At 37.7% G+C, this 24,848-nt stretch overlaps 1 protein-coding gene across 3 annotated transcripts in view; it reads right to left on the reverse strand.

Moving 5' to 3' along the window:
- Nucleotides 1-24,848, reverse strand: part of Slc39a10 (solute carrier family 39 member 10) — a 52,438-nt gene that overhangs the window by 23,106 nt on the left and 4,484 nt on the right. For all 3 annotated transcript variants that reach the window (XM_059278863.1, XM_059278860.1, XM_059278862.1), the window contains exons 2-3: nucleotides 10,294-11,318; nucleotides 8,096-8,303 (exon numbers count right to left, since the gene is read on the reverse strand). In XM_059278863.1, coding sequence (XP_059134846.1) covers nucleotides 8,096-8,303; nucleotides 10,294-11,307 — 1,222 coding nt within the window. In that variant the 5' untranslated portion in view covers nucleotides 11,308-11,318. The remainder of the gene's footprint in view (nucleotides 1-8,095; nucleotides 8,304-10,293; nucleotides 11,319-24,848) is intronic.

The following is a 24,848-nucleotide window of genomic DNA, read 5'->3' on the forward strand; positions in this document are numbered from 1 at the left end:
CGAAGCAGTAAACTAACTGGGAAAACCAATATTCTAAACTACTCCCTAAGCTAGTAAAATTATTGTAACTGTATAGACTTACTAATGTAAATATGAAGGTCGATACTATCAATACATGATAACCCGAAGTACACAATATATACCAACTAAACAACCTTGATAATGGTAACTTCCTCATGATCAGAAATGTATATTAATCAGATTTACTTTGAACAACAATGAAACACCTCATGAATAATTACCCAAACTATCCAATAACAGTATTTTATTTCTATGCCACAGTGTCTAGGAAAATTCAAACATAAGGTAAAGATGCTAAATTAAAGTCCATTGTTTGCAAAATATCTAGTTGGGTAAACTTGTTATCCATGTATTTTTTCTCAGGTTACATTCTACACAATACATTCTATGTGTTCACTTTTGGAGTATGAAGACATTTGTATAGAAGTAAATATCTATATTTTAATCTACAGACAATGCCATTTATTTGATATACTATACATCTGAGATGATTAACCACTCACATAACATAATGTAAAAAAATTAATAAAATATCAACACTGGAAGCATACTTAAAACATAAACTTATTACTTCTTGGAATTCCAAGACATAGTAAAACAACATTAATATTAATATTAATCAGCATATTTTAACAATCTGTTCACAGAGTTGAGGTAAAGTGTAATGGTGGAGAACCAAGCATTTCCAAGTCTTGAGTTTGAATCTAGTATGAGTAAAAAGAAAAATCCGCTTGTTAAGGCGCTGAGAGAAAATCGACTACTTAAACAATAAGCTACTCAAAAGGAACACTGTCTTAGGCAATGCATCTCAAACCCTCATGCTAACTTCTGGCTAGTAGTATCTTGGATGAGAAAAAAAAGTCTAGGAAACATTCTATGAATTCACACAACAGTAATGTTCTACAATGACAATTTCAAATAGTCTTGGTCTGCTATCCAAGAGTAAAGTAGTCAAATTAACAAAATCTAACTCAACAAACATCAAATTTCCAATATGCTAATAGGTGCACTAAATGCACTATAAATGAAAATCAGTCACTAGCAGAGTAACACACACAAAACTAACCACACGCACCTAGGGAGTTGTGTGAGCTCATGTGTAATAGCTATGGTGTTGCAGAATATTTGTTTAACTATGTAAAGATGTACTGCATTTGTTTAATTATGTAAAAGTGTGTTGTTGTTTTTCCTTGCCTGCCTAAGGCACCTGACTGGTCTAATAAAAAGCTGAACTGCCATTATCGAGGGAGGAGGGTAAGTGGGACTTCCGAGCAGGGAGAGTAAGAAGAGGAATTTAGGCTGGAAAAGAAAGAAAAAGAGATGCCAGGGAAATGCCAGGGGCCAGCCAGCCAGACTTACAGGAAGCAGCAAAGTAGGACACACAGAATGAAAGAAAGGCAGAAAGCCCAAGGCAAAATGTGGATGAATAGAAACAGGTTAAATTAAGTCAAAAGTGGACTGAGCCTAAACTAAGGCCGAGCATTCATGACTAATAATGAGTTTCTGTGTCTTTATTTGGGAGCTGGTTGGTGGCCCAAAGAAAACTCCAACTACACTATGGTACTTATGTCTCTTCCCTCCAGAAAGAAACTCTGTGGTCTAAGAGGAGAGGAAAGAGGAAAGCTCAGTTATGATTAGAAAATCTTCAGCAGATGTGATAGCTGATAACTGAAACTCAGAAACTCTTACAATCTCACAAAGGAAAAAGTCTTCCACAATTCAATCCAGGGTCATGACTTCCCAATCTAAAGGTACCATCCTCACTCAGAGGGCATGACATGTACTCAGACGAGAGACAATGCCACACCTCAAGCTGATCAAAGAAAAGGATCATGTTGAAATCTCTTCCTTCAAATGGCTTACATGTTAATACAAAATTCAGATAAATGCACATTAAAAATGATGAAAGGTTCTGGAGGTTTCTTGTTTATATGGCAAACATTTATCAATTACTTGGTCAATGATCACCAACTGAAAAGCTAAAAGCAAAAATGTTAGGATAAATAAAACTAAATAATCTATGTGACTTTAAAATGTGCCTTTAAAAAAGTTTCTATTTCTTAAATTAAGAAAATATATAGTATGCTTCTATATAAAATATTTTAAAGGGTATCTTCAAAAGACTACTTTTGTTTGGTTTTGAAACAGAGTTTCACTATGTAGACTTAGTGGGCCTGGAACTCTTTATATAGACCAAGCTGGCCTCCAACTCTCAGAGATCTTCCTGACTCTGCCTCAAGAGAGCTGAGATGAAAGGCGTGCACCACCATATCTACCTAACAAAGTCTTTTAAAACTAAAGAGTAAAAGCATCGGCTAACTCATTGATGAGACAAATAACCTGGGACAACATCATAGCTTAACTCTTTCACGTAAGTCTAGTCTTTGATTGGCAGAGGTGGAAATAAAAACACTTGCTGGCAAGGGCATGGAGAAATTGGAATTTCTGAACACTAATGGAAGATAAGCAAGCAGGGTAACCAGTGTAAGAACTGTTTGGCAGTTCCTCAAAAGACTAAACACAGACAAGCTATACAAACCAGGAATGAGATGGAGGCAGACTCACAGGCTTATGCATCTATGTCATGCTGCTGACAACTGGTCAGTGCCCAAATGATTATCAACAGATAATAGACGCACTTAATGAAACACCGTTCAATTCAAATGAATGATGCCTAAAAATATAGTAAGTAAAATACACCAGCCAGAGAAGAAAACAAATATTGCCTAATTCTATTTATATGAAGTATTTAGAATAGTTAAAATTTGCATAAAGAAAGTAAACTTGATCTTATTATGGGCTGGAAGAGGTGAAAATGTGGAGTTAATATAACGCTTAATGATTAGAAGGTTTCTATTTAGGGCGATAAAGAGGAAGAAACAGCATGAGCACGTGTGCGGCGTTTACCCACCAACCTCACAGCTCCCCAGAGTTTTCTTGAGTGTGAGCAGCAGGAAATATTAGATAGAAGGATTTATTGTGGAGAATCTTGCGGAGATAAACAGAAAATAAAGGATAGCCTTGAGAGGGCCTGGAACCTTTTCCAAGGGGCCCGACTGTCTCTGCCCCAGGGTTTTTATAGAGACGCCAAGGGTGGAGCAAAAGACCTCCTCCCCCAGCACAGCCAATTGCAGACCATCTCAGACACCTGCACTCAGGCCCATGGTCCTAATCATCCTCTATGCGGACCTGCTGGGTAAAGCCATGAGGAATCCGAGAATGGGCTCCCACAAGCACGTGAAGAAGCATGACTAGAATGTCACAAACAGACAGAAGGCACGAATAGAAAACCCGAAGAAAAAGTGAGTTCAACTTTAAGATAGACCTGAAGAGATCCACACCAAGGCCCACTATACTCAAACTCCTGAAAAAACAAGGAGGAACTTGAAAAGTTACAAAGGAAACAACTCATCCATCATACGCAAGGGCTCCTCAGTAGGAAGATCAACAGATTTCTCATCAGTCTCTGACCCATTGCTGAGAATTTGCACATGGGTGTTTATAAGAACACTGGGCTCTAATTTGTTTGTGCTCTGTCTGGCTTTACTACTGGGTCACAGAATTTAGTGAAATACAGACAATAGTTTTAGAGGCTGGAAGTTGAGACGAATGGGAAACTACTGCTTAATGAGAAGAGAGTTTCAGTTTTGCAAGGTGAAGAGTTATAGAGATAGAGATGTACTGTTAGGAGTCTATTTAATACCAGTGAACTGTACACTTAATAATAACTAAATCAAACTGTTGTTATATTTTACTCTAACACAAAAATGGAAGAAAACATTTTCCCATTTTATTGGTTTAACTTTTAAAACATGTGGTAAAACATCTAACATAAAATTAGCAATTTTAGAATGTCATGGGGTCTAGGGACTTGCCTCAGGAGCACAAGAACCCAGGGGATAGGCAGGGCTGGTAATAAATGGTGACAGGTGGGATGGTAACAAGACACCTAACCAGGCCTGACTCTGTTTCCCTCGTAAAATCGTGGTACTTTCAGAGAATGCTTGACTAAGTTTTATGTATCACTTGTGCTTTTCTTACTAAAGGAGGCTTCACAAAAAAAGAAAAGCAAGACAAATTGACGATAATTTTGCCTGAAAGTAAGAAGAAATGGTAACAGTTAATCTAAATGACAGTTCTAAATTTGAGCTAATTGTGATAAAGATGAAGACAACATTGTATTGCATAAAATTATCTCAAAGCACTCATATTTTCTTTGAGGTCACCAGACACAGGCAGTAAGGTTAATAATTTATCTACCATGAATTATCACCTATTTGTGCCAGTACTAAGAAATAATAAAGTAAGTCGTGGAGCTGGACAGATGGCTCAGTGGTTAAAAGCACTTGCTGCTCTTGCAGAGGACTTGGGTTCAATTCCCAGCACCAACATGGTGATTCACATCCATCTGTAACTGCAGTTCCAGGGGATCTGATGCCCTCTTCTGGCCTCTGAGGGCACAAGGCACAGACATGGTGCACAAAAATATATGCAGACAAAATTCCCACAAACATTAAAAAATACATAAAAACTCAGAACCATCCAGACATCTCCCACAGATAACAACTATCCCACGACAACTATTTCATTCAGAAGCAGCACCACTCCTGTCCATGTGCACAGGATAAACATCCTCTTTCAATTGTTTAAACTTTTCAGAACATCTCAGTTCTCTACTACTAGAACTTTGCGTATCCATTTTCCTAGCAAGTTACTAATCTTTTTCATAAAAAATAACAATTCTTTGACCCAGAAGTGTGAAGCTGTTTTGAATATTCTGTATTTAGAAATACCTTTCAAGGTTGTTCACTGATTTTTAGCTTACATAAGCTCCTAATTTTTTAAATACACCAGGGAAAAAAAGCAATGGATTTTTTTTTCCAATTTCTAACCAAATAGTTGTGCTTTTCTAATCACAATTTATTTGGTGTAAAACACAGCTGGAAAGGTATCCTTTAGAAAACTGATACCTAGCAAGCAATATGCAAACTATTAAATACAACTAGCTAATGTTTTCTTTATTTGTACCCAAGATACCATATGTAATAAAAAGAGCTAAGTGTCTGAAGCAAGCTTCACTTCTTCCACAAATTAGGTTGCTTGAAACGTTAAAGGTCTTCAAGCTTAGTTATTCACCAACTCCTTTTCTCATTACCAGGAGAGAAAATGCATTCTTTTAAAAAGAAGCGCTCATCTGTGGAAACTTTCTAATTAACTTGGTGCAAAGCATGTGCAAGATGGCAGTTTTCTACACTGCTTCAGCATTTTAATTGGCAGAAAATGCTTAGCAGCCTCTTCACGACCCCCCTTGGTAATTAAGCGAGGGTCAACTCTATGACTAAATGAGCCAATCTTGTGAAACAAATGATTTCTACCATGCAGACTATTCAGGGTATTTGGTTTACAGCAGTCTTTGAACAAAGTTAATGAGGTAGTAGTTGAGTCACTATGGGAGATATATATAAAACAAGTTAACCTTTCTTAATGGTGTAGCAGTCATTAAAAATAATTACTAGCAGGGCATTCTCTCTAACAATTATTAACATCTATCAGAACATAATTAATTCAAGCTGCATTTCTGACAATGCTAAAAACCACCTGCAAACAACTAATCAATATTCACTAGTTTTAACATATTTGTTTTCAAAACAAGCACAATTTCCTTTAAGGCTTTTGAATTAAATAAGCTGTTAACTTCTAGAATTACTAGTTGCATACCTGTCAACAGCTTTATTTCAATATATGGATTATGGCAATATTACATTATAGACAACACTAATTAAAAGTCCTAATTCACCACTGGCATGAAAACAAAGAACTGGAATTTTTTTTAGAATCCTTCAAAATGAAAACACTACTGGTTTTAACTTCAAATGAAACAACCTTGTTAGGTTCCATTTCTCCCTAATAGAAAAAGTACATTTTTTTTTCCAATTAAGCTTAATCTCCAATTCCCTTTTTGTGGCAGTAAGAGAGATGGTCTCTCATCTACAAAGAACAATATGCATGAAGTCAAGAAAGAGGACAAATTAATTAACTTCAATGTTAATTTTCAATAAATATCTTCCTGGAATACAACAGAGAACTTCCAGACTAATATTAAACAATTTATTCGTTAAATCAACATGAATGCTTATTTCTTATCCAAAGCTCTATTTACTATGTGTAGAGAGGAGACTTCTAGTCACTACCTTTAAGTAACTGAGGCCAAACAAAAACATTTACCTAAATTGCACACCTTTAATCCCAGCACACAGGAGGCAGAGGCAGGTGGGTCTCTGTGAGTTCAATGCCACCCTGGTCTACAAAGTGAGTTCCAGGACAGCCAGGGCTCCACAGAGAAACCCTGTCTTGGAAAAAAAAAAACAAGATCCTCCCAAATCTCTGCTATTAGGGACACATGTAGATGTGTCAACAGGGAACTTGGGTAAGCTGCTGCTGAATGGTAAATTAGCACAAAATGTCTAATGTCTGAGCTGAAACTCTGAAGAGACACAGAAGGCAGAGAAGAATGGAAGAAAAGTGACATCATTAGCTGTGTGCTAAGCTTATTACGTTGAGAAATGAGAAATGTGAGAGGTTGGGATGCAAGAGTAGGGAGTAAGTGGGAGGTACAGACAGCCTACGGATCAGCAAAGCAGGGGACTCTACCCTTGACACCATCGGGCACGGGACAGTGTGCATGAGAAAAAAGGAAATGTGCCGGGGATGTAATGCAAAGTATTAACTAGTGTAAGGATATGGCAAATATCATGGAGGGAATGGAGGATTCAGCTAAATCCAGAAGGCAATGGTACAGGATGAGCTGCCCACAACTTCTATCAGACAACCCTCAACGTTTGTGGGCTGTCACTAATTAAGTCTGCAAATCGTGGGCAAGTTACTTAAGTTCTCTCTGCCTTGGATTCTACCTAAAAAGAAAACAAAACCACACATGAAAAATTAAAACTAAAGAATCAATCACAAAATTTCTCTCTCAGAATTATTGCTGAAATTTAGCGGGAAATAAAAAGCATATGAAACATTTGGCATATAAATACCAAAATGTCTTAATTATGCAGGTTGAACCCTAGCACAACTACCTACTACCTGACATGCTGCCTTCTAAGACTGCTGGGAGGAGTAAATGAATTGAGTTTAGAAGATTGCCTGCAATATATGTTTACAAAGTAAATAAACTAAATTATTAATGTAATGTTGAAAACGAACAACTTCTATGCCGGAGGATCTCACTTACATTTTAGAAAATAAATCGAGATTAAGTGCCAGAAATGCCTTGCAAGGGGTAAGAACATAGGCAAGAAGATAATGAAGCTATTTAACAATCAAACAAACAAGACCAATGTAATAAGCAAAGGTTATAATAGAGTGCCTGGAGTTAGAAAATGTCTACAATTAGACTCCTGGTTATACAAGAGAAAAGGGGGAAAGAAGATTGTTAGAGGGAAATAAGTTCTAGATTCTATCAAAAGAATGATGGTGGATTCCAGATCCTTGAGAGTTACAAACTGTCAGATAGCAGAGTTTTCAATGCTAGGAGGGAAGTCTGACCATCACAGGGGAGATATCCAGCCACCCGGATATGATGGGAAAACAACCAACCAACCAGCCTAGGAGCAGTCTGCACACAGTATTGGTTTCACCCCTTCGGAACCTGGAGGAAATAAGCAGGAGGAAGTTGATATTCCAACTATGTGGCATGTCAGAGACATTGCCATTGTTTAGCTTCTAGCTTCCCATTTTACTTCTTTAAAATCCAATCACCTTTGCGTTCACGAAGCCCTACTCCTGCAAAAGATTAAATAATTGTAATATAAAATAACTTTAGAGGTCCCATGATGTATAGGTGCTTGTCAAAAAGAATACTCCTCTATACGGCCAGGCCAGAAGAATAAAAATAAAAACATAATCAGCCTCTTCTCTCCCCCAATATTTCATATGCGTATCTAAATCTGATTAGAACATTAAATCTGACACTAAAATGAAACCAACAATTTGGTGTTTCTTTTTAACTAACCTATAATTTAAGTGACAATGTAAGTACTATCTCAAGGAAGAAAGAAAAGTCTCTTACCTGATGCCCCTATATTTGCCTTATCTTCAGGAACCAGAGTTTTATCCTTATTTAAATCTTCAACTAAAAGTTTGTCAAAATGCTCAATACAAAGTCTGCTGTCGATCTGATACAGCAACGCAGGGCAAAGGTACGTAAACAGATCAGGTGAGATGGGAGAGTTGGCACCAAGACCATAGTGTTTTAACAACTGAGTGACGTTCAAACACTGCAAGGAAACGGATAAACAAATTGAATATAAGCAGGTTTTAAGACTATTAAGCAGAAAATAAACTATTGTACAATTAAGACATTCTAAATATCACTTGAAAATAATTGTGATACAGATCCCTAAGAATCATCCTTTCCATAGGAATTTATGTAAAGATTTAAAATAGGAATATATTCTACTAGGTTACTCAAGACTTTCTAGAGATCCTAGTCATTTTTCTAGTCCAATACATGAAAGATAATTACTCAGCCATGTCCCCAAAGATTCGTATAGGATCAGAAGGGCTCTTCCTTACCAAACTGCAGTATCAGTGACTCAAAAATCCATCAACACAGGCATTTTTTCCTGCCAAAGGCATTCTAGGAGAATGTTATATTGAATGCTGGGGCACACTTTAGCTCAATGGGTTTGATCATCACAACAGCAAAATAGTAACAGCAATCCATTAAAATGCACACACACACACACACACACACACACACACACACACACACACACCCCAGACAACCACCAGTCTAGTCTGATGTGCTGATGTGCACTAGAGGGAAAGAAAGATGAAAAAGGGCAGTGACTGGGGATGTCCCTCACTGCAAGGTCTTAGGTTTAATCTCAGTACAAAGGAAAAAAAAAGATTTATCCACTGACATGTTAAAAACAAAGCAGAATGCAATTACACAAGTCTGGATCTATCATAAAGTAAAAATTAATGTCTTATATTAAGGTAAGGAACTGGACCCTCCCTTTTCCTCTTCTGTCTACCCAGTCTGGTTGCATACTTCTTTAATGACCTACTGCCTAAGTACTTCATCTTTTAATAGCTCAAAATAACCACGACACACAAAATCAAGACCTACTCTCAGGTCTTAGTAACTGTGAGGTACTAGCCTACTCAATGCCCAAAACATTTTCAAAATACCAGGGTGTCAGGGCATCAGATCTGTGAGCACAATAGCATGGAGACCTCTTGGGTCTGATACACACAGTAAATATGAGAATACAACATGTTATCATCTAGGGTAGGCACTGAGGCCTTATCCATAATAATAAATGTACACTTTAAAATCTCGTTAAAATTTTAATATATTTTATTGTAAAAACTGCTGTTTATAACTGCTGGAAACAAGTGTCTGCTGATGTAGCCAGGAAAGAACTACCATCAAACTACTCAGATGCACATTAATCTCAAAAGTAGTGACATCAACAAAACAGGCCAACTCCCCTCATCTGATGGTGCTGCTTACTATTTATATAAACATATAAAGTCAACAAACTTTTCTAAATTTTAATGGGATTGCTAGAAATCAGAATAAAAAGTAGTATTGGTATACATATAACAAAAAAAGAAGCACACTTTAAAAAAAACAAGGAGGAAACAATCAAAAGCAAAAAGCCTCCCAAAGCCTGAAGATTTAGGAGAAAAACGAGACCATTCCAGTAGTACTGGGATTTTCCATTACGTATTTTTAGATTCACAGGGGTCTGTGAAGTGCCTCAGTAAAGACTGGTATCACAATAGGCCCTATCATAAAGAAAAAGAGAGAAGCAGCCCAATGCATGCACAGAAACTCAGAAGCTAAACACTGGCAATCATAATTAATAATGATGCAAGACAAACTGTTCTACCTACTTCCAGAAAACTCAGGTTGAACTGAGCAAACATGTTTTAATTTTCAAATATTTAAAAAGCAGTCATAGTATTAACAGTGACAACTGTTACTAGAGAGTCAGAATTCATGAAACAACTTAGTAAAATGAACTAAAGAATATATTTTCAAACAACACTTAAATATTTAGACTTCGGGTATCCAAATTTGAGAATAAATAAAACTGTGATTAAAAATTTCCAACACTGATTTTGATTCCTTAATGCTTAGAACTGTTATCTGATGTTCCACAAGTATACATATGTAACTACTCCTTATCCTAACCTAAACTGTTCCACAACTACCAACTAACCACCAGACACCACTGTGTATTTTATACCTACTTCATGTTGGCGGTCGTCTTCATTATGGTCTTTGTGGCTGGGAGTGGAATAAATTGCACTTTTTTTAACATGCGGTGCCTCTCGCTTTCTAGTGTGTCGAAGTTCACCTTCATTATTAGGATCAAGATCTTGGTGTCCGTGACCAAGATCATGACCATCGTGCTCTGGAAGATGTACATGGGGATGACCTGGGCTATGTACACGGTCAAGTTTGTGAACCCGATTATGCTCATATTGTTCACTGTGGTCATGGTTGGGGAGGAAGCCTGGTGTGTTAACCTCAGAGTTTTCTTTCTTTCTCTTCCCTTTTTCCTTCCTCCTGACCTTCAACGACTTAACTTCAGATTGTTCTTGTGTTTTATTGGTCTCTGTCAAAGGCCCGTGACCAGGCTCCCCATGCTCACTGTGAGTGACAGAATCATTATGGACACGCCGAGTCGTGTTATGATCTAGGTGATGATGTAGACGATGGCGATGATGTAAACGATGATTGTGGTCATGCAGGTGTTTATCATCAGATTTGATGGGTACTTCAGCTGCCTCTTTTTCTGGATCACATTTGTGGTTTCTTTTTGATGTTATACTGGTAGTGGTATGGTTTTCTGGATTTAAGTGATTGTGGAAATGCTGGTGGTTGTGTGAATGAAAATGCTTTCCCTCTTGAACTGCCAGAATGTCTAAGTGAGAAACATGATCATGGCCAAGGTCCTCATGATTAATCTCAACGACTTTGATCTCTCCAAGGCCCAAGTTTGTTAAAAGTTTCTCCAGACCAAAAAATGATAACCTTCCATTTTCACCGTAACGGTCAAAAAGTTTCTCAATATAGTACTTTTTTTCATTTTCAGCATCCTGCACTGAAAATTTGCTTGACTCCGACTCTGTCATCCCACGATGGTGTCTGTGGAGCTCCTCAGGGCCATGGTCATGGTCTTCATGGCAGTGGTTGCAGTGATGGAAAATGAATGTCAGCAAACAAATGAGGCAGAATTTCGTGTGTATATGCACCTTCATTTCTATTTCTCCTAAAGGGACGTCAAAAGACAGGGTTAGTTCACACCCAGGTGCAGTCAACACAATAACATTCCTTTACATTTGCCAACCATTAGACAGTTTTATTTCATCCCACTTCCTTCATGACTACGGTCACTCTTTGCTTCAATATCCTCTATGAAAAACAGCCCCTTTTATTGAATTGTGTTAGTGAACAGCCCTTCTTAATTAATACAAACTTTTCAAGACAGAGGACAGTTTTGACTACTTTGAAAACACCAAAGACTCTATATACATTTTTATTGTTGACTTCCTTTCAATCTGGTCCTTTAAAAATAAAAGTAAAGTAAAGTTTGCTGGTTCTTGTAAACTGAGGTCCTGGTTAGGGCAGCAATATAGAAAGACGTAAGATAACTGAAATGGGCGGCTGGAAAGACGGCTTAACAGTTAGAGTATATCTGTACATACACAGACATATACTGCTTTTGCCTAGGACCCAGGTCAGTTCCCAGCTATGGTACCAGGCAGCTTACAACCAGATAAAACTTCAGCTCCAGAGAAATCTAATGGCTTCTTCTGGCCTCCATGAGAAACTGAACACAAACATAAATATCCCCACAGAGACAGGCACACATAATAAATCTTTTAAAATTCATTAAAATTTTTAAAAATTAGGAAAAAATTCTCATTACTTACAAATGCTTAGAATTGGATACAATAAAAACCCGAGAGTAAGTAATTTTCTACAATTGCTTGATATAAGAATAACTTAAAATCTAATGTATTTTTTGTTTGTTTGTTTTTGTTTCTGTTTCTTGAGACAGGGTTTCTCTGTGCAGCCTTGGCTGTCCTGAAACTCACTCTGTAGACCAGGCTGGCCTGGAAATCAGAGATCCAGCTGCCTCTGCCTCCTGCGAGTGCTGGGACTATAGGCATTCGCTGCCACCACTGCCACCTGGCCAAACGTATTTCCATATAGCACAAAAGCTAGAGCATCTAACTAGTAACTCATACCTTTACTAACAGCAAACAAATAGCTAGAAATACACTTAACAAGTGATGTCTAAGGCCTTTACACAGAAAAGGGTCACACGTTATTAACATAATTGAAGACTTAAGTAAATAGATGCCTATACTATGTTTATGAATAGACAAAGTATTTATTCAATACAATCTCAATCAAAATCCTGGAAGTTATTTTGTGAAAAGCAATGAGCTGTATGTATTTCATATTCATGTGAAAACAGACGGGTCAAGAATGGCCATCACAAGATTGAGGGAGAAAACAAACAGGAATATGTGTGCTCTTAGTTCCTAGAGACAGTGTGGTATGTGGTGCAAAACCAGACCAAAGGAGGGTCAACTAGACGGCTCGGTGGATAAATGTGCTTGCTGCCAAGGCCAACAACCCTAGATAGATCCCTAGAAACCACATTCTTGAAAGTTTATCCTCTGACCTCCAGAGGCATGTTGTGGCATTTGTGTACACACACACACACACACACACACACACACACACACACAGAAAAAGAAACACAGAGATTAAAAATGTAAAAATAAAGAAAAAGGTGTATGCCAAAGGAACAACAACAACAACAAAAATTCTTGATGTTAGTCAATACAGTAGCCAACAGCTGAATGTGGGTACTCAAATTTAGTGAATTAAATTGGAATTTAAAAATCAGCTTCTCAGTTATCAGAGCCACATTTAAAATGTTATCCCTCCACATGCAGCTGAGGGCCATGGTCTTGGACAGGGCAGACACAGAACACAATCATCATGATGGTTAAGTTCTACCCAACAGCACACTTCTAGAGTCTAAAAATATAGTGTGAGCAGTTCTGTTATTTTGAACTTTTCTAGAATAAACATGTGAAACTAATTTCCTATTACATTCTAGCTAATTCACATCTGAAATTTGTTAACTGGGTACTTTACATCCTGTTTAATACTATGTATTGGAACTGATGCATGTATTTTACATCAATATGATGTATAGCACAACTTAACTCAGACTAACCATTATTTCAAGTGACTACTGACCACTGTAACTACAAAGTGCAGATCTCCAAAAATTACTTGAGAAACTAAGAACTTCAAGACAGGAGGCAGAAAACACTGAAAAGGGAAACTAGTGTCATTTCCTTCAATTAAAATTAAGGATTTCTGTTCAAAAGGTATCTCTGAAAAAGAAAAAGAAAAACAAAAAAACAAAGAAGCAAGTCATAAATATGGTGGCAGGGATGGATCTGAGAGTAACTTGGGAAGGGGGTGAATATGATCAAAATGCATTGTATGAAATTCTCAGAGTTAATAAAACTATTATTTTTTTAAAAAGCAACTCACGGACTGGAGAAGATGATTACCATGAGCAGATGGGAGCAGAAAGATATATACTATGTTGTTTACAGATGATTTAAAACCCAACAAAACACAACACAAAACAAAAAAACCTTTCCTTTTTAGGACTAACACATGTAGCCAGACCCAGTAGGGAGGATTACGCTTTGGAGCAGTTCTCTTCTGTGGAAGGGAAGAGGAGAATCAGCAGTGAGAAGGACTCGTACGTATTCAACCACTTCATCATTCTTTCTTTCAGAAAAAAGGATGAGAGAAAAGGAGCTGAAGCAATCTGACAGACAGTTAACACATGTTAACAGGGAAACGGGATGCAAGTGTTCCCTGTTTTCCTGACACCACACACCTGCGCGGTGGTTAAGGAGCCGGGTGATTGTGGGAGCGGCATCAGTAGCATCAAGATCGTCTTAGAGTTAGGGTACCCTAGTTACAGAGTTACTACACCCTACTCAGACCTGCTACGTCAGAGTCTTGGGTTATGATCAAACAATGTTTTAATCTAGCTTTCCTACTGAGTCTGATATAAACTAGTGAAAGTTTGAGGTCTAATAATTTATACCAGTAAATTATCAAGTCCCCTAGCTAGATACTATAGTCAACTGAAGGTTACAATTATCTGAATATATTAAGTTGAATTATATGTGACATGGGCTAAGAAATTTTACAATCTACAAATTTTATTTAATTGCAAAGCTACACTGAGTTTTGATTTTTAAAACAAACATTTCAATTTCTTATCTAGTCTCATTAATAGAGTCACCATTGAAAAATATTAAAATAGTGATGTGGCTAGAAGCTACAGACCACCAAGAAACTGGAAACCCCGCGAAGGCAGGAAAAGGAAATGCAGTAGTTAAGGCTTCCCCTTAACGTTTTCAGAGTCTGTGTCTGTGGTCGCCTGGTTTCAGACTTGTTTAGCCTTCGGGATGCAGGACAATAATAAATCGCTGCTGATGAAACCACGAGACCGAGGACTGTGTCACACAGACAGTGTAGGAAAGTCGCACAAGGACTGACAGGAGGCTGACAACTCTGGGTGTCCGACTACCTCCATCTACAAGACAGCAACCAACCACGGCTTAAAGGGAATGTCACATGTTTTAGAATCAAAGTGAAATCTCCCATGAAAAGGACGGGCCATGTCCTGGCAGAAGATGCTGGCTTCTCAAATACAACAGGAAGAGCAGCAGAAGTGTATGTGGTAGGGGGCATGCTAATCAAAGCCACAAGCTTCCTGGCCTGGCTGTCCAAAATAAAAAAATAAAAAAATGAATTGAAATTTAAAAAATCCTTCTATTTTTTTCACATAGGCTTTTTTCCCCCAGCTAGACATTTTAATGGTCAAATCAGAGAAGTCTGAGGAAACAGTCAGTAACCTGTAAAGCCCAGTGCAGACACTAACTAACTTTTATTAGTAACTGTGAGGGCGTTTGTCTCTATTTTATAAGCATTGAAATGTTCAAAAACATAATGCAGACACAAACTGTTTGGCCTAGACAGAGCGTATTCATTTTACTTGTACACTAATGAAAATGAAAGGCCATGGAGGATTCCAGCCAATCAGTAAGCAAAGTAAGACTCCCACTCATCTCTGTCTCTGCCTTAACACTTCTGCAGGGACCTCAGGTTTCCTCGGAGATGCTAGTGTAAGCTCATGTCTGAGTTATCCATTCACCTGATACACAAATGTCACAAGGTTTCTTCAATGCCCATTATCTCACTGCTCAATAACCAGGAACCAGTAAATGCAGATTAGAAAAGAGCTAATAAATTATGCTATGAAACAGAAAACCTAGAAATAGTAGACATGAGGTTTATGTTGACATGTATCACTATTCATTTGTGTAAAGGACTCAATATGTTGCAAAGATTCTAATCTCCAGGCTTTTAATTACTACATTCAGGGGAGAATAATGGGTATTTAAGAATGTAAGTGACACAGGAGTAATCTTCAACTTGGGAGCTTTTTAAATTAAATGATGAAGTTGGCAATTTCAGTACTACTTTAGCAGATGTGTTAGAAGCATTCATTTGAGCTGGCTAAGAAGCTCTGAAGAGACCCCTTCTCAAAAGGCTCAGGAATCAGAGAGTTCTTTCCTCTTGCTCTGGTTATTCAGAAACATATTAACCTGCTGTGGATGGATCCGACCTCAGACAGTGGGAAGAGAAAAAAGGAAAACACAGGTTCAGGAGTTCACTCTCAGCAGCAGAGGAAGTAGACGCTGCCCTCATCAACTTTCCTTATATCCAACCTGCAAGCAGCCACGGGCCTCAGTTAACATGGAGGCTGGGAATCCTGGTGCACCTATAATTTATGGAACTTCCTCAGCATTCCAGGGAGGTTGAGAATCCTTTAACTCCCACAGGATTATCTGTGGGGTGGGAAAAGGAACTTAGGAAATGTCAGACAAACTCATATATTACTCCATCCTAAATACTGGCCTTCAGAGGACATGGCTGTGCCTTAAACAAAATATTCCACTATGTCTGTTTTAGAATTCTTCAGGTTTTATGTGTTGAGAGTATTAATTTTTATAATCAAGGATAGCTTTTATCTGAGCAAGACTTTCACTATGCTCTGCAGACACCAGTATGCAATCCCACCACACAAGAAACGGCAGGATGAACTCTGGGAAGACATAAACTGGCAGATGTCATCAGAAAGCCGTGTTCATGTTTCCCTGCTGATTTGTCATTCAGCACCACCGCCAAAAGTTTAAGTGTCCTGTCATCGCACCACTTCTAATTAAGAGGGTTAATTTACAACAGGGCAATTTCATCATTCCGAAATCAGTCTTTGTAAACCCAACAGTTTGCTTTGGATGAAATGACAAAGAAAAAGTTCATCACCGTCCTCCTGTACTTAACATCTGGACCATGCAGTGCAGCTGTGGCCAACTTCGGCTGCATCATGAGCTAACTCTGGAGCGTTAGTAAGTTATCTCTACCTGAGTGCTGGCCACATGAGTACTTTCACTTCCTGAAACATCTGAATTATATACCCAGTCATGGATGCTTACCTGCAAGTGTGTTCTCATTCAACTAAGGTTTAATTTTTAACGCCTGTTCAAAGAATATAGACTTCAACTTTGAGTCAGGAAAAAGAAAAAACTGGAACCCGTTTGCACAGATGAATGTTTAAATAATTTTTTTTTTTTTTATCCTGAAATAGTTTAAAATTCAGCAGTGGTAAAAACAGCTCCGATTCCACATCACCTTCCAGTCAACTTTCCCCAGTGGTCTTACAGGCCATGTTCAAAACCAAGAGACTGATGCCGATTAAATGTTAAAACTACAGAAAGCACTTGAACGTCACCGGGTTTTAACCACGTTTTACACGCACAGAACACATGGTTGTCCCTAAGAGAAAAGCTACCCAGGTCCTTCCATGAAATGGAGCAGGGCCGCAGCACAGCACCACACTGCCAGGGCAGGCTCTGGGAGATTAGGCAGACCCCGCACAGATACATTACGTGCTTCCGCTTCTCAGCTGCTCTTACTGTAAAGAACACTTACCTCAGTAAATGTCAGTTAACTGGCCTGACTTAGGCAGTTCACAATGCATACATGAATCAAAACACAGTGTTGTACACAATAAAGATGATTTTTGTCAATTTACATAAAAAGAAAATTTGAGATCTTTGACGGGACGTTCTTCCATAAAGGCTTACAAAATTCTTAAATTAGATTGAATTTTTTTAATATATAATGTCAAGTTACAGACATTTTAGTTTTTCAAGTAAGATAATAGTGCACAGCACCTTATACACTAATTGCTCTTATTACAAGCCTTCTGATAGATATTTGACCTTTTTCTATACAAATAAATGTAAATGTAGAAAAAGACAACAACACCCTGGAGACTGTCTAACACTGATGGTATACCACACAGTTAGGTGAGACTTCCAGACTGTGAGGCACTCACCTGCCTCAACAGCCAGGGCTCTTTCTACCACAGAGTCCTATTTCACACCATAACTAGACATTGATGGGACACCAGCAGAGTGGTTCATCTAATACACCATGAAGACTCGAAATCATCTCCTAACAACAGTTAGTCAATATAAACAACATAAACAAAAAACAAAGTCATTCAATTAGTTACTAAGTGACTGACGTAGAATACCAGTAAACAACCAACAACCCTATCTATCTCCAACACTGGGTTTCTAGAGAGGGCAACCAACGCGGTATAACTCTATGCCATCTAACTTTCATTTTCAAAATTAAAAAGGAGGGACAAAAGGGGGACCAGAACATTCTGGAGTGTGTTTCTGAAGAATACAGTTAATGCCTCATCTCAGCTGTCCCTTGTAGACACATATGTAATAAATACGAACAGAAAAGTATTGTAAGTTCTTTACGCTAGCCCTTTCGATGTTCTCAATTGTTATTTTGAAAGGCAAGGAGGTAGAAATTCAGAGAGAAACCACTCAACTGCTCAACTGGGATTATGTAAGTATGACACCCTTTTAGTAAACATGTGGAATCCCTTTAAAAAATGTATTTACAGTGTGCAAATTTGAAAAAGGACTTTTTTATTACAGTACTTCATGAAAAACAGAGAGTTTCCCTCTGTCAATCAACAGCAAAATTCGCAGAAAAGGTGAGACGTGGCAGTGAGTCTGATGTGTGAAGAAATACCAGCCCAGGTGTCAAGTCTGTTAGAAGAGCTGCAATGTACAGAAGGAAGTGCTTCTACAGCAGCGGATGGCTGCAGCTGGAGAAACAAAACATTTTTGTTTTCCTATCTTGTATTATTTAAATGTTACTTAAGTGCAAATTATTAACAGTAGTATTACTTGGAGTTCATCCTCATTTCTGATGTATTCATCAGATGCATCACCTTGTATAAAGCATTGCAGACCAGCACTCAAGAACCCACACTAAGACGGGAGGAGAGAACCAACTCTGCGAAGTTGTCCTAGACTTCTGCACATGTACTACGCCTAGGTGCCACACACACAAGCGCATGCGTGCGTACACACACGCATGTACATGCACATAACAATAATTTATACTTTATTTTTTCAAGATTTGTTAAAGATTAGACTGCCTTATTAGTTATGAGTCCTTTGGTAAATATCATCTTTTAAGTCTTATTAAAGCGGGGCTACTGATCTCTGCTTGTTTTAGTTAATTAAGAACAAAATAAAATAAAAATACAACACTTTTAAGTGGTAAAAGGCTTACATTTTTGTTTTCCTATCTTGTATTATTTAAATGTTACTTAAGTGCAAGTTATTAACAGTAGTATTACTTGGAGTTCATCCTCATTTCTGATGTATTCATCAGATGCATCACCTTGTATAAAGCATTGCAGACCAGCACTCAAAAAAAAAAAAAATTCTTTTATTCACCCCAGCACTACCACTATCTGTCCTCAGCAAAACAAAGTAGATAGCATTTACACTTATATAATAAGGAACCTCACATAACACAAACAAAACTGCTCTGGAAAGCAGTTAGTTATACCAATGTTAAGACACTACCATTACTAGATGTGATACTATTGTTTGACTTAATTATACAAAGTACAGAACTAGGGAGAAAAGACCCTCTGTAATGGCGTTAACAAATGCCACCAAAGCATTACAAGGGCACAAACAGGACCAATTAGCATAGCCAAGGGTATCAGGTTCACTCAACTTCAGCAGGGCTAGGAAGGCCTCATCCCAACACAGCAGCATCCTGCCACTGCAGAATTATTCTAAGAATACAGTACTGCAGTCATGAGTTCTCAGCAGAAAGCAGAATCCTCCTGCAGCACAAGAGTTTGTTTTTGTAAACCCCTGTGACCAGCTAGCTAACCTTTCAATAACTAAATGAATAAATAAACAAGCACAGTTGAGGCACTCTCCTAACCTTTCCACTGAGATTCACTCATATGGTAATGCAGATGTGTCCACTGAACGTGAGTATAATACAGTTTGCCTCTCTATAACTTAAAAATTACACTATAAACGTCCAGGTCTTGATTTAAAGTACCTCATTAAGCAACACACCCAACTAATACTCCAATAAACAACACATCAAGCCAATGTTTCTTGTATTCTGAACACTTATTTACAAACATTTACTTTCTCATTAAATATTTGTATGACTATTTTTAGTTCTGCACGTTGACCTTTGTTACAGGGACCCTGAAGCATACTGTGGAAAGATAACAATTTTTGCTAGTCTTTTCTACTTGTGATACAAAGAATACTGAGATGAGTAAAATCTTACTGGCTGAGATGCCTTTCTGTCATTAATTACTGAAATGCCTTTAAAGCTACTGGCATGTATGATTTTAGTTACTCTTCAGTAAAAGCTTCAACTCCCTTCCTGTGCAGAGAGCAATCCTTACAAAAACGCTCATCATGAGGAAGAGATAGGTGCCTCCATTCTTACAACTGCCACTGCCCAAGTTTTACCATGGCAGCCATCTTCCCTCTCCCTCTGTGGTTTTTCTTTTCACCGTGGTGTCGCTGTTACACTTCCCTGATGTTACACCATCCTTCCATTCATAAGAACTGCCAGTCAAAAGGATGCTCCTGCGGTCAGGAGGTGAGGCAATGGCCCCAGGGCCCAGGGCAATGCTTTCTAACACAGTCAGATGCTGACGCTTCTGACCACGGAAGTGACTTCTCCAGCAGGAAAGTTTGCTGGCCCATTCATTTTCACCACTGTTACAGTTCTTCTGAGCCACCAGGGTCCTCTAATTGTTGGACAAAGTGAGATGACACAATTCAAGCATTTAGTAATCTCTTACAAGAATGTAATCTAAATACTAAACTAATCTGTCAACTGCCAACCCAATGACAGACATCAGCAGGCTCAATCACTTCTAATATGTAAGAAAGCTACATAAATCCCATACAACGATGTAAGAAATTCATGTTCCTTTTACAATTGCATTCCCAAACACAGAGCTGAGGCAGGTTTTAATATACAGGAGGAAAGAAGTAAAAAGAATGATGTCTAAGAAAATTATTAAGGTTGGAAAAGGAAATACTGCAGAAAAGAAAAACTGTTTTCTACAGTGGATCAATTGTGCCTAACACTTAAATCTAAAAACATAACACTAAAATAAAGTTCCAAATCAAAATGACAACTGACTTAAGGAACTAACAGGAAGCGGGAAGGCACGCAGGGTGGGAAGAACACTAAGCCACCCTGAATTACAGGAGGCAAAACGCCTAACTGAAGTCCAGCAGTGAACACGTTACCTGGAGACGGGCTGGGGAAGAACAGGAGAACCAACTCCAGGCACTGAAGGGCGCCTGACCTTTCATAGAAGAAGATGAAAAAAGGAAATAGACCTCCTCTACCCTTAAAAAATTTCATAAAACCACTTGATTTTTCTAAAAACTATATTTAACTTTGATTTTTAAGAAAACCGTCAAAGTCAATGAAATTTGAAAACATTTAGCTGACGAGTCAATAAAAGTCTAGCGTGTGTAGAAAAAAAATCACACCAGTCGAGAACTTTACAAGCCTTTATGTAGTTTTTACTACAATATACATATTAATTCTAATTTATGCCATTACTTCTGGATACTTGCCTATAATCAACTCCAAGATGAGAAATGATCGCAAAAATTTTAACACTGTGTAGTCTTGCACTCAAATTATTTAACAGAGAAATTCAAGGTTCAGCTTTGATATGCCGACACCAACAGTATAATTACATCACTTTCACGAACAGTACTGTTACCTTTGGAATTAGTCAAAGAGCCTGCTTTATGATTTTTAAATTATTCCTGATTTGTCGATGGTTCTGTCAACACGGGTTAGTTTTTCTGTAACTATTTCACACTCTCAGTTTGCTAGAGTACATTTTCAAAGTCATTATTCACTGGTTATTATTGATCTCTCCATATAGAAGCAATCATGCCTATGAAGATTCTGGAACTTCTTGAATGATTCTTGAATGTAAATAGCTTTTCCCTCTCACCATATTTAATACATAACCTATAAGTATAGCTAAAAGCAGCAGGACCCCTAAAATGCTAAGATCTCTTTCATCTATTTCCTTTTCAGGAAAAACTTTCAGCACTGGTCATTGGTGATACAGATCTATAAATCCCAGCACTCAGGATTCTGAAACAGGAGGCTTTTGAGTTTAAGGCCAGCCTGGACCATCCAGAAAATTCCAAGTCAGCCTAGACTATACAGTGAGACCCTGTCTCCAGCAAGAACTCGGGGTCAGGGATGCAGCTCAGTGTTAGAGCACTTTCCTGGTATGGCCAAGGTCCTGAATTAAATCCTACCACAAAAAGCAAGTGAAGAGAAAAATCACAATCCCTTCAAAGAACTGAATGCAGAAAATGAACACAAGTTATGAAAGAGGGTATAAAGCTAATTGTTTTTCTAGTTTTAACTGATATGGATTTTCTGATTTGGTGGTGGGTAAGTGCATAAAACTATATTAGAGAGTGAAAGTATAAAATCCAATGTGAAGTTCCATAGCTTCTGTTCCAAATGGCCACTCTAACTGTATAGAAGTTCTCTGAGCTGTTTGTATTACACTGCTAATATACATTCAATTACTCACACGAGAATAAATATCCTAACTTAAAAACAAAATATTCAAAACAAAAATATTCCAGACATTAAAAAGTTATCAAGTGATATTATACTCTAAAAAAGGTCTATGGGGAAATATTACATATATATATTATACATGTATGTTGTGTCACATATAGTGTAAAATATTATCTATTACATATGTATAATATGCAATATGATATATTGTATGCACTAGATATAAAATATACAATTATATGCTATATATGTGTATATATTTAACAGCATATATATACATACACAAACATTCACATATCACATACAATATGATTGTTACACATATGATTTTGTTAAAATTAAATGAGGCTTTACAATCATGTGAAATGCACTTCTATTATACTGTTTTACAGATCTATTTATAACATGGAAGAAATCACTAACAGCATCTGACATTTCACAGCCTCCTTCATGAAGAGGTTATGTTTCTGTCACACACAGCACACAGTATAGGTCTTCACATATACACAGAATCTTCAATAGGGAGTAGTTAGAGCTAACAGATCCAAATATGTGTTCACCAGCCTAAAAGTATACAACCACGAGTTGCTTAATGAAGAGAGAAAAACCAAAACAGGAAATAGAAGGGAATGGGAAGAGGAAGAAGGCATAAAAAGAAAGATAATACATTTTCTGCTCTGAAGGAGTTACGAGGACAACACAGCCAACCTCTCAGTTAGAGAAGGAAAACTAGGAGCCCTGGGAGCTGTAGGAACACTGCGGTGCTAACAGGTGGGAGCCCGTCCCAGGCCCCGGGACACACAGTCCACCTTCCCCAGCAGGCATGATAGAGGTGCTGTTTCTTCAGGAGACAATGCTAAGGGGAGACCATCAAGCTGTCCAGAATCGACGTGAAGAACTCCTGAGCTCTCTATTACCCCTGAGTTGTCATCTGAATGAACACTAGTAGTCAAGTGTTCTACCGGAAACACTTAAAGCAACAAGTAGAATAATGACAGAGTGCTGAGAATGGATCCCAGGGTTGGCAGACTGGACCTGCCAGACTAGAGCTAGAGCTTGTGGGCTGCTGTTTCCACCACAGCTTACTCAATGCTAACGTGAGCACAGGTGCAGCCATGGCCGACACAGACATGAACGAGCAAGCCACATTCAAAACCAGTTCACAGGGTTGTCCCATTACTGCCCCCGTCTAGTCCACATAAAAACAAACACCCCCAGAAACTGAACTAGAAACTAATTCAGGAGAAATTATTTTAAAATTCAAAAGTTCACAAAATACGGCAATGAATTCACAAAAATTTTAGATTTGCAAAAAGCCCCATCTGAAATGTCTTATGAGACATCAATAGCATAGTAGGAAATAGATCTTTGCTACTTTACTGCAACTGAGGTTTTCTGATTCTTACATCAATCTAAGTCCTCAACTGATCACCGAAAGTCTCAGATGAACGACAAAGACTGGCCTCTCTTACAGCTCTTAGGAGTTCTTACAACACTTCTGGTCAATACTCTAAGGGTGCTCCCTACAACATTCTCATGCTTGTCTCATCTCTAAAGCCTTTTCAAAATGAACTATCTCTAAAATTTGAATGTAGATTAAGGACAAAATTATGCCTGTTGGGAATGTTAATTCAAGGACTAGTATTAGCTGACATTTCTCATTCTTTTAGTAGCAAAGCAGCATCTTTTAAAGGGACTATAAATTACAAACGTGGATAATTATAAAATCTTCTACTATTAACTTTTAGATACCACTCCCCGCCAAAGCCCTACTCAAATAAGCTGTTGGCCTTACACTTGCATAAACCTGTAACTCCACTAGCATCCCATTAGGACATCTTTTAACATTAAAAAGTTCATTAAGTATCCAGGCCCTATATCTGAGGAGCCTGTAATCCTGTGTATGTTCTATTAAAAATAATTAGGAAAACAATATTCTATACTATTATGTGATACAGCACTAAACGGTTGTATCCTAACATCTCTAAATACTGTGAGTGACTTACAGAGGGAGCTGCAAGCAATTTCGGTAGCCTTGTTCTTATTAAACCCTCTTTCCAGTTGCCGCTTGCTCTATACTTATTGAACACACTGTTAAATGTTCCAGTAAGTTTTTATTAAGAAGTAAAATATTTTCTTATTTCAGAAAAAAGTCTAAACATGACTGTGGTCCACTTACAGATCTTAGAGTAAAAACAAGTATTTTGGAAAACTGGCTATTGGCATAATCTGAAACCATGAAAGACTGAGAAATCGAGTGGTAATGATAAGAAGCTAGAGACTTTCTTTTATTCAAAAGTTACTTAATTTTTAAAACAAGGTCACCATGTGAATATGACATTTTCAAACTTTATTATCAGTACAACATAAAGTTACACAGGAAAAATTAAGTCAGAAAGTTTAATACCCTTTTCAAGACAAAAGGCTGAGAGTAAATAAATAAAACTGTCATTAATCATATACAAAGCTAACTTCAAACACCTCTCTGATTTTAACAAACTGCTTTTGCAATTAAAAAAAAAGCCTACACATTCTTTTGAAATGTAACTTGATTCTGCATCTATCCAAATTTTTTTTACATATTTGGAAAACTAGGGACTAAATTTATGGGGACACAATCCGTTAAAAAAAATAGGTAAGACATTTTTACTGGCAGCAGTAATCAGCTAAAGGA

The sequence above is a fragment of the Peromyscus eremicus genome, chromosome 13 (assembly GCF_949786415.1).
Source record: "Peromyscus eremicus chromosome 13, PerEre_H2_v1, whole genome shotgun sequence".
Taxonomy (NCBI): domain Eukaryota; kingdom Metazoa; phylum Chordata; class Mammalia; order Rodentia; family Cricetidae; genus Peromyscus; species Peromyscus eremicus.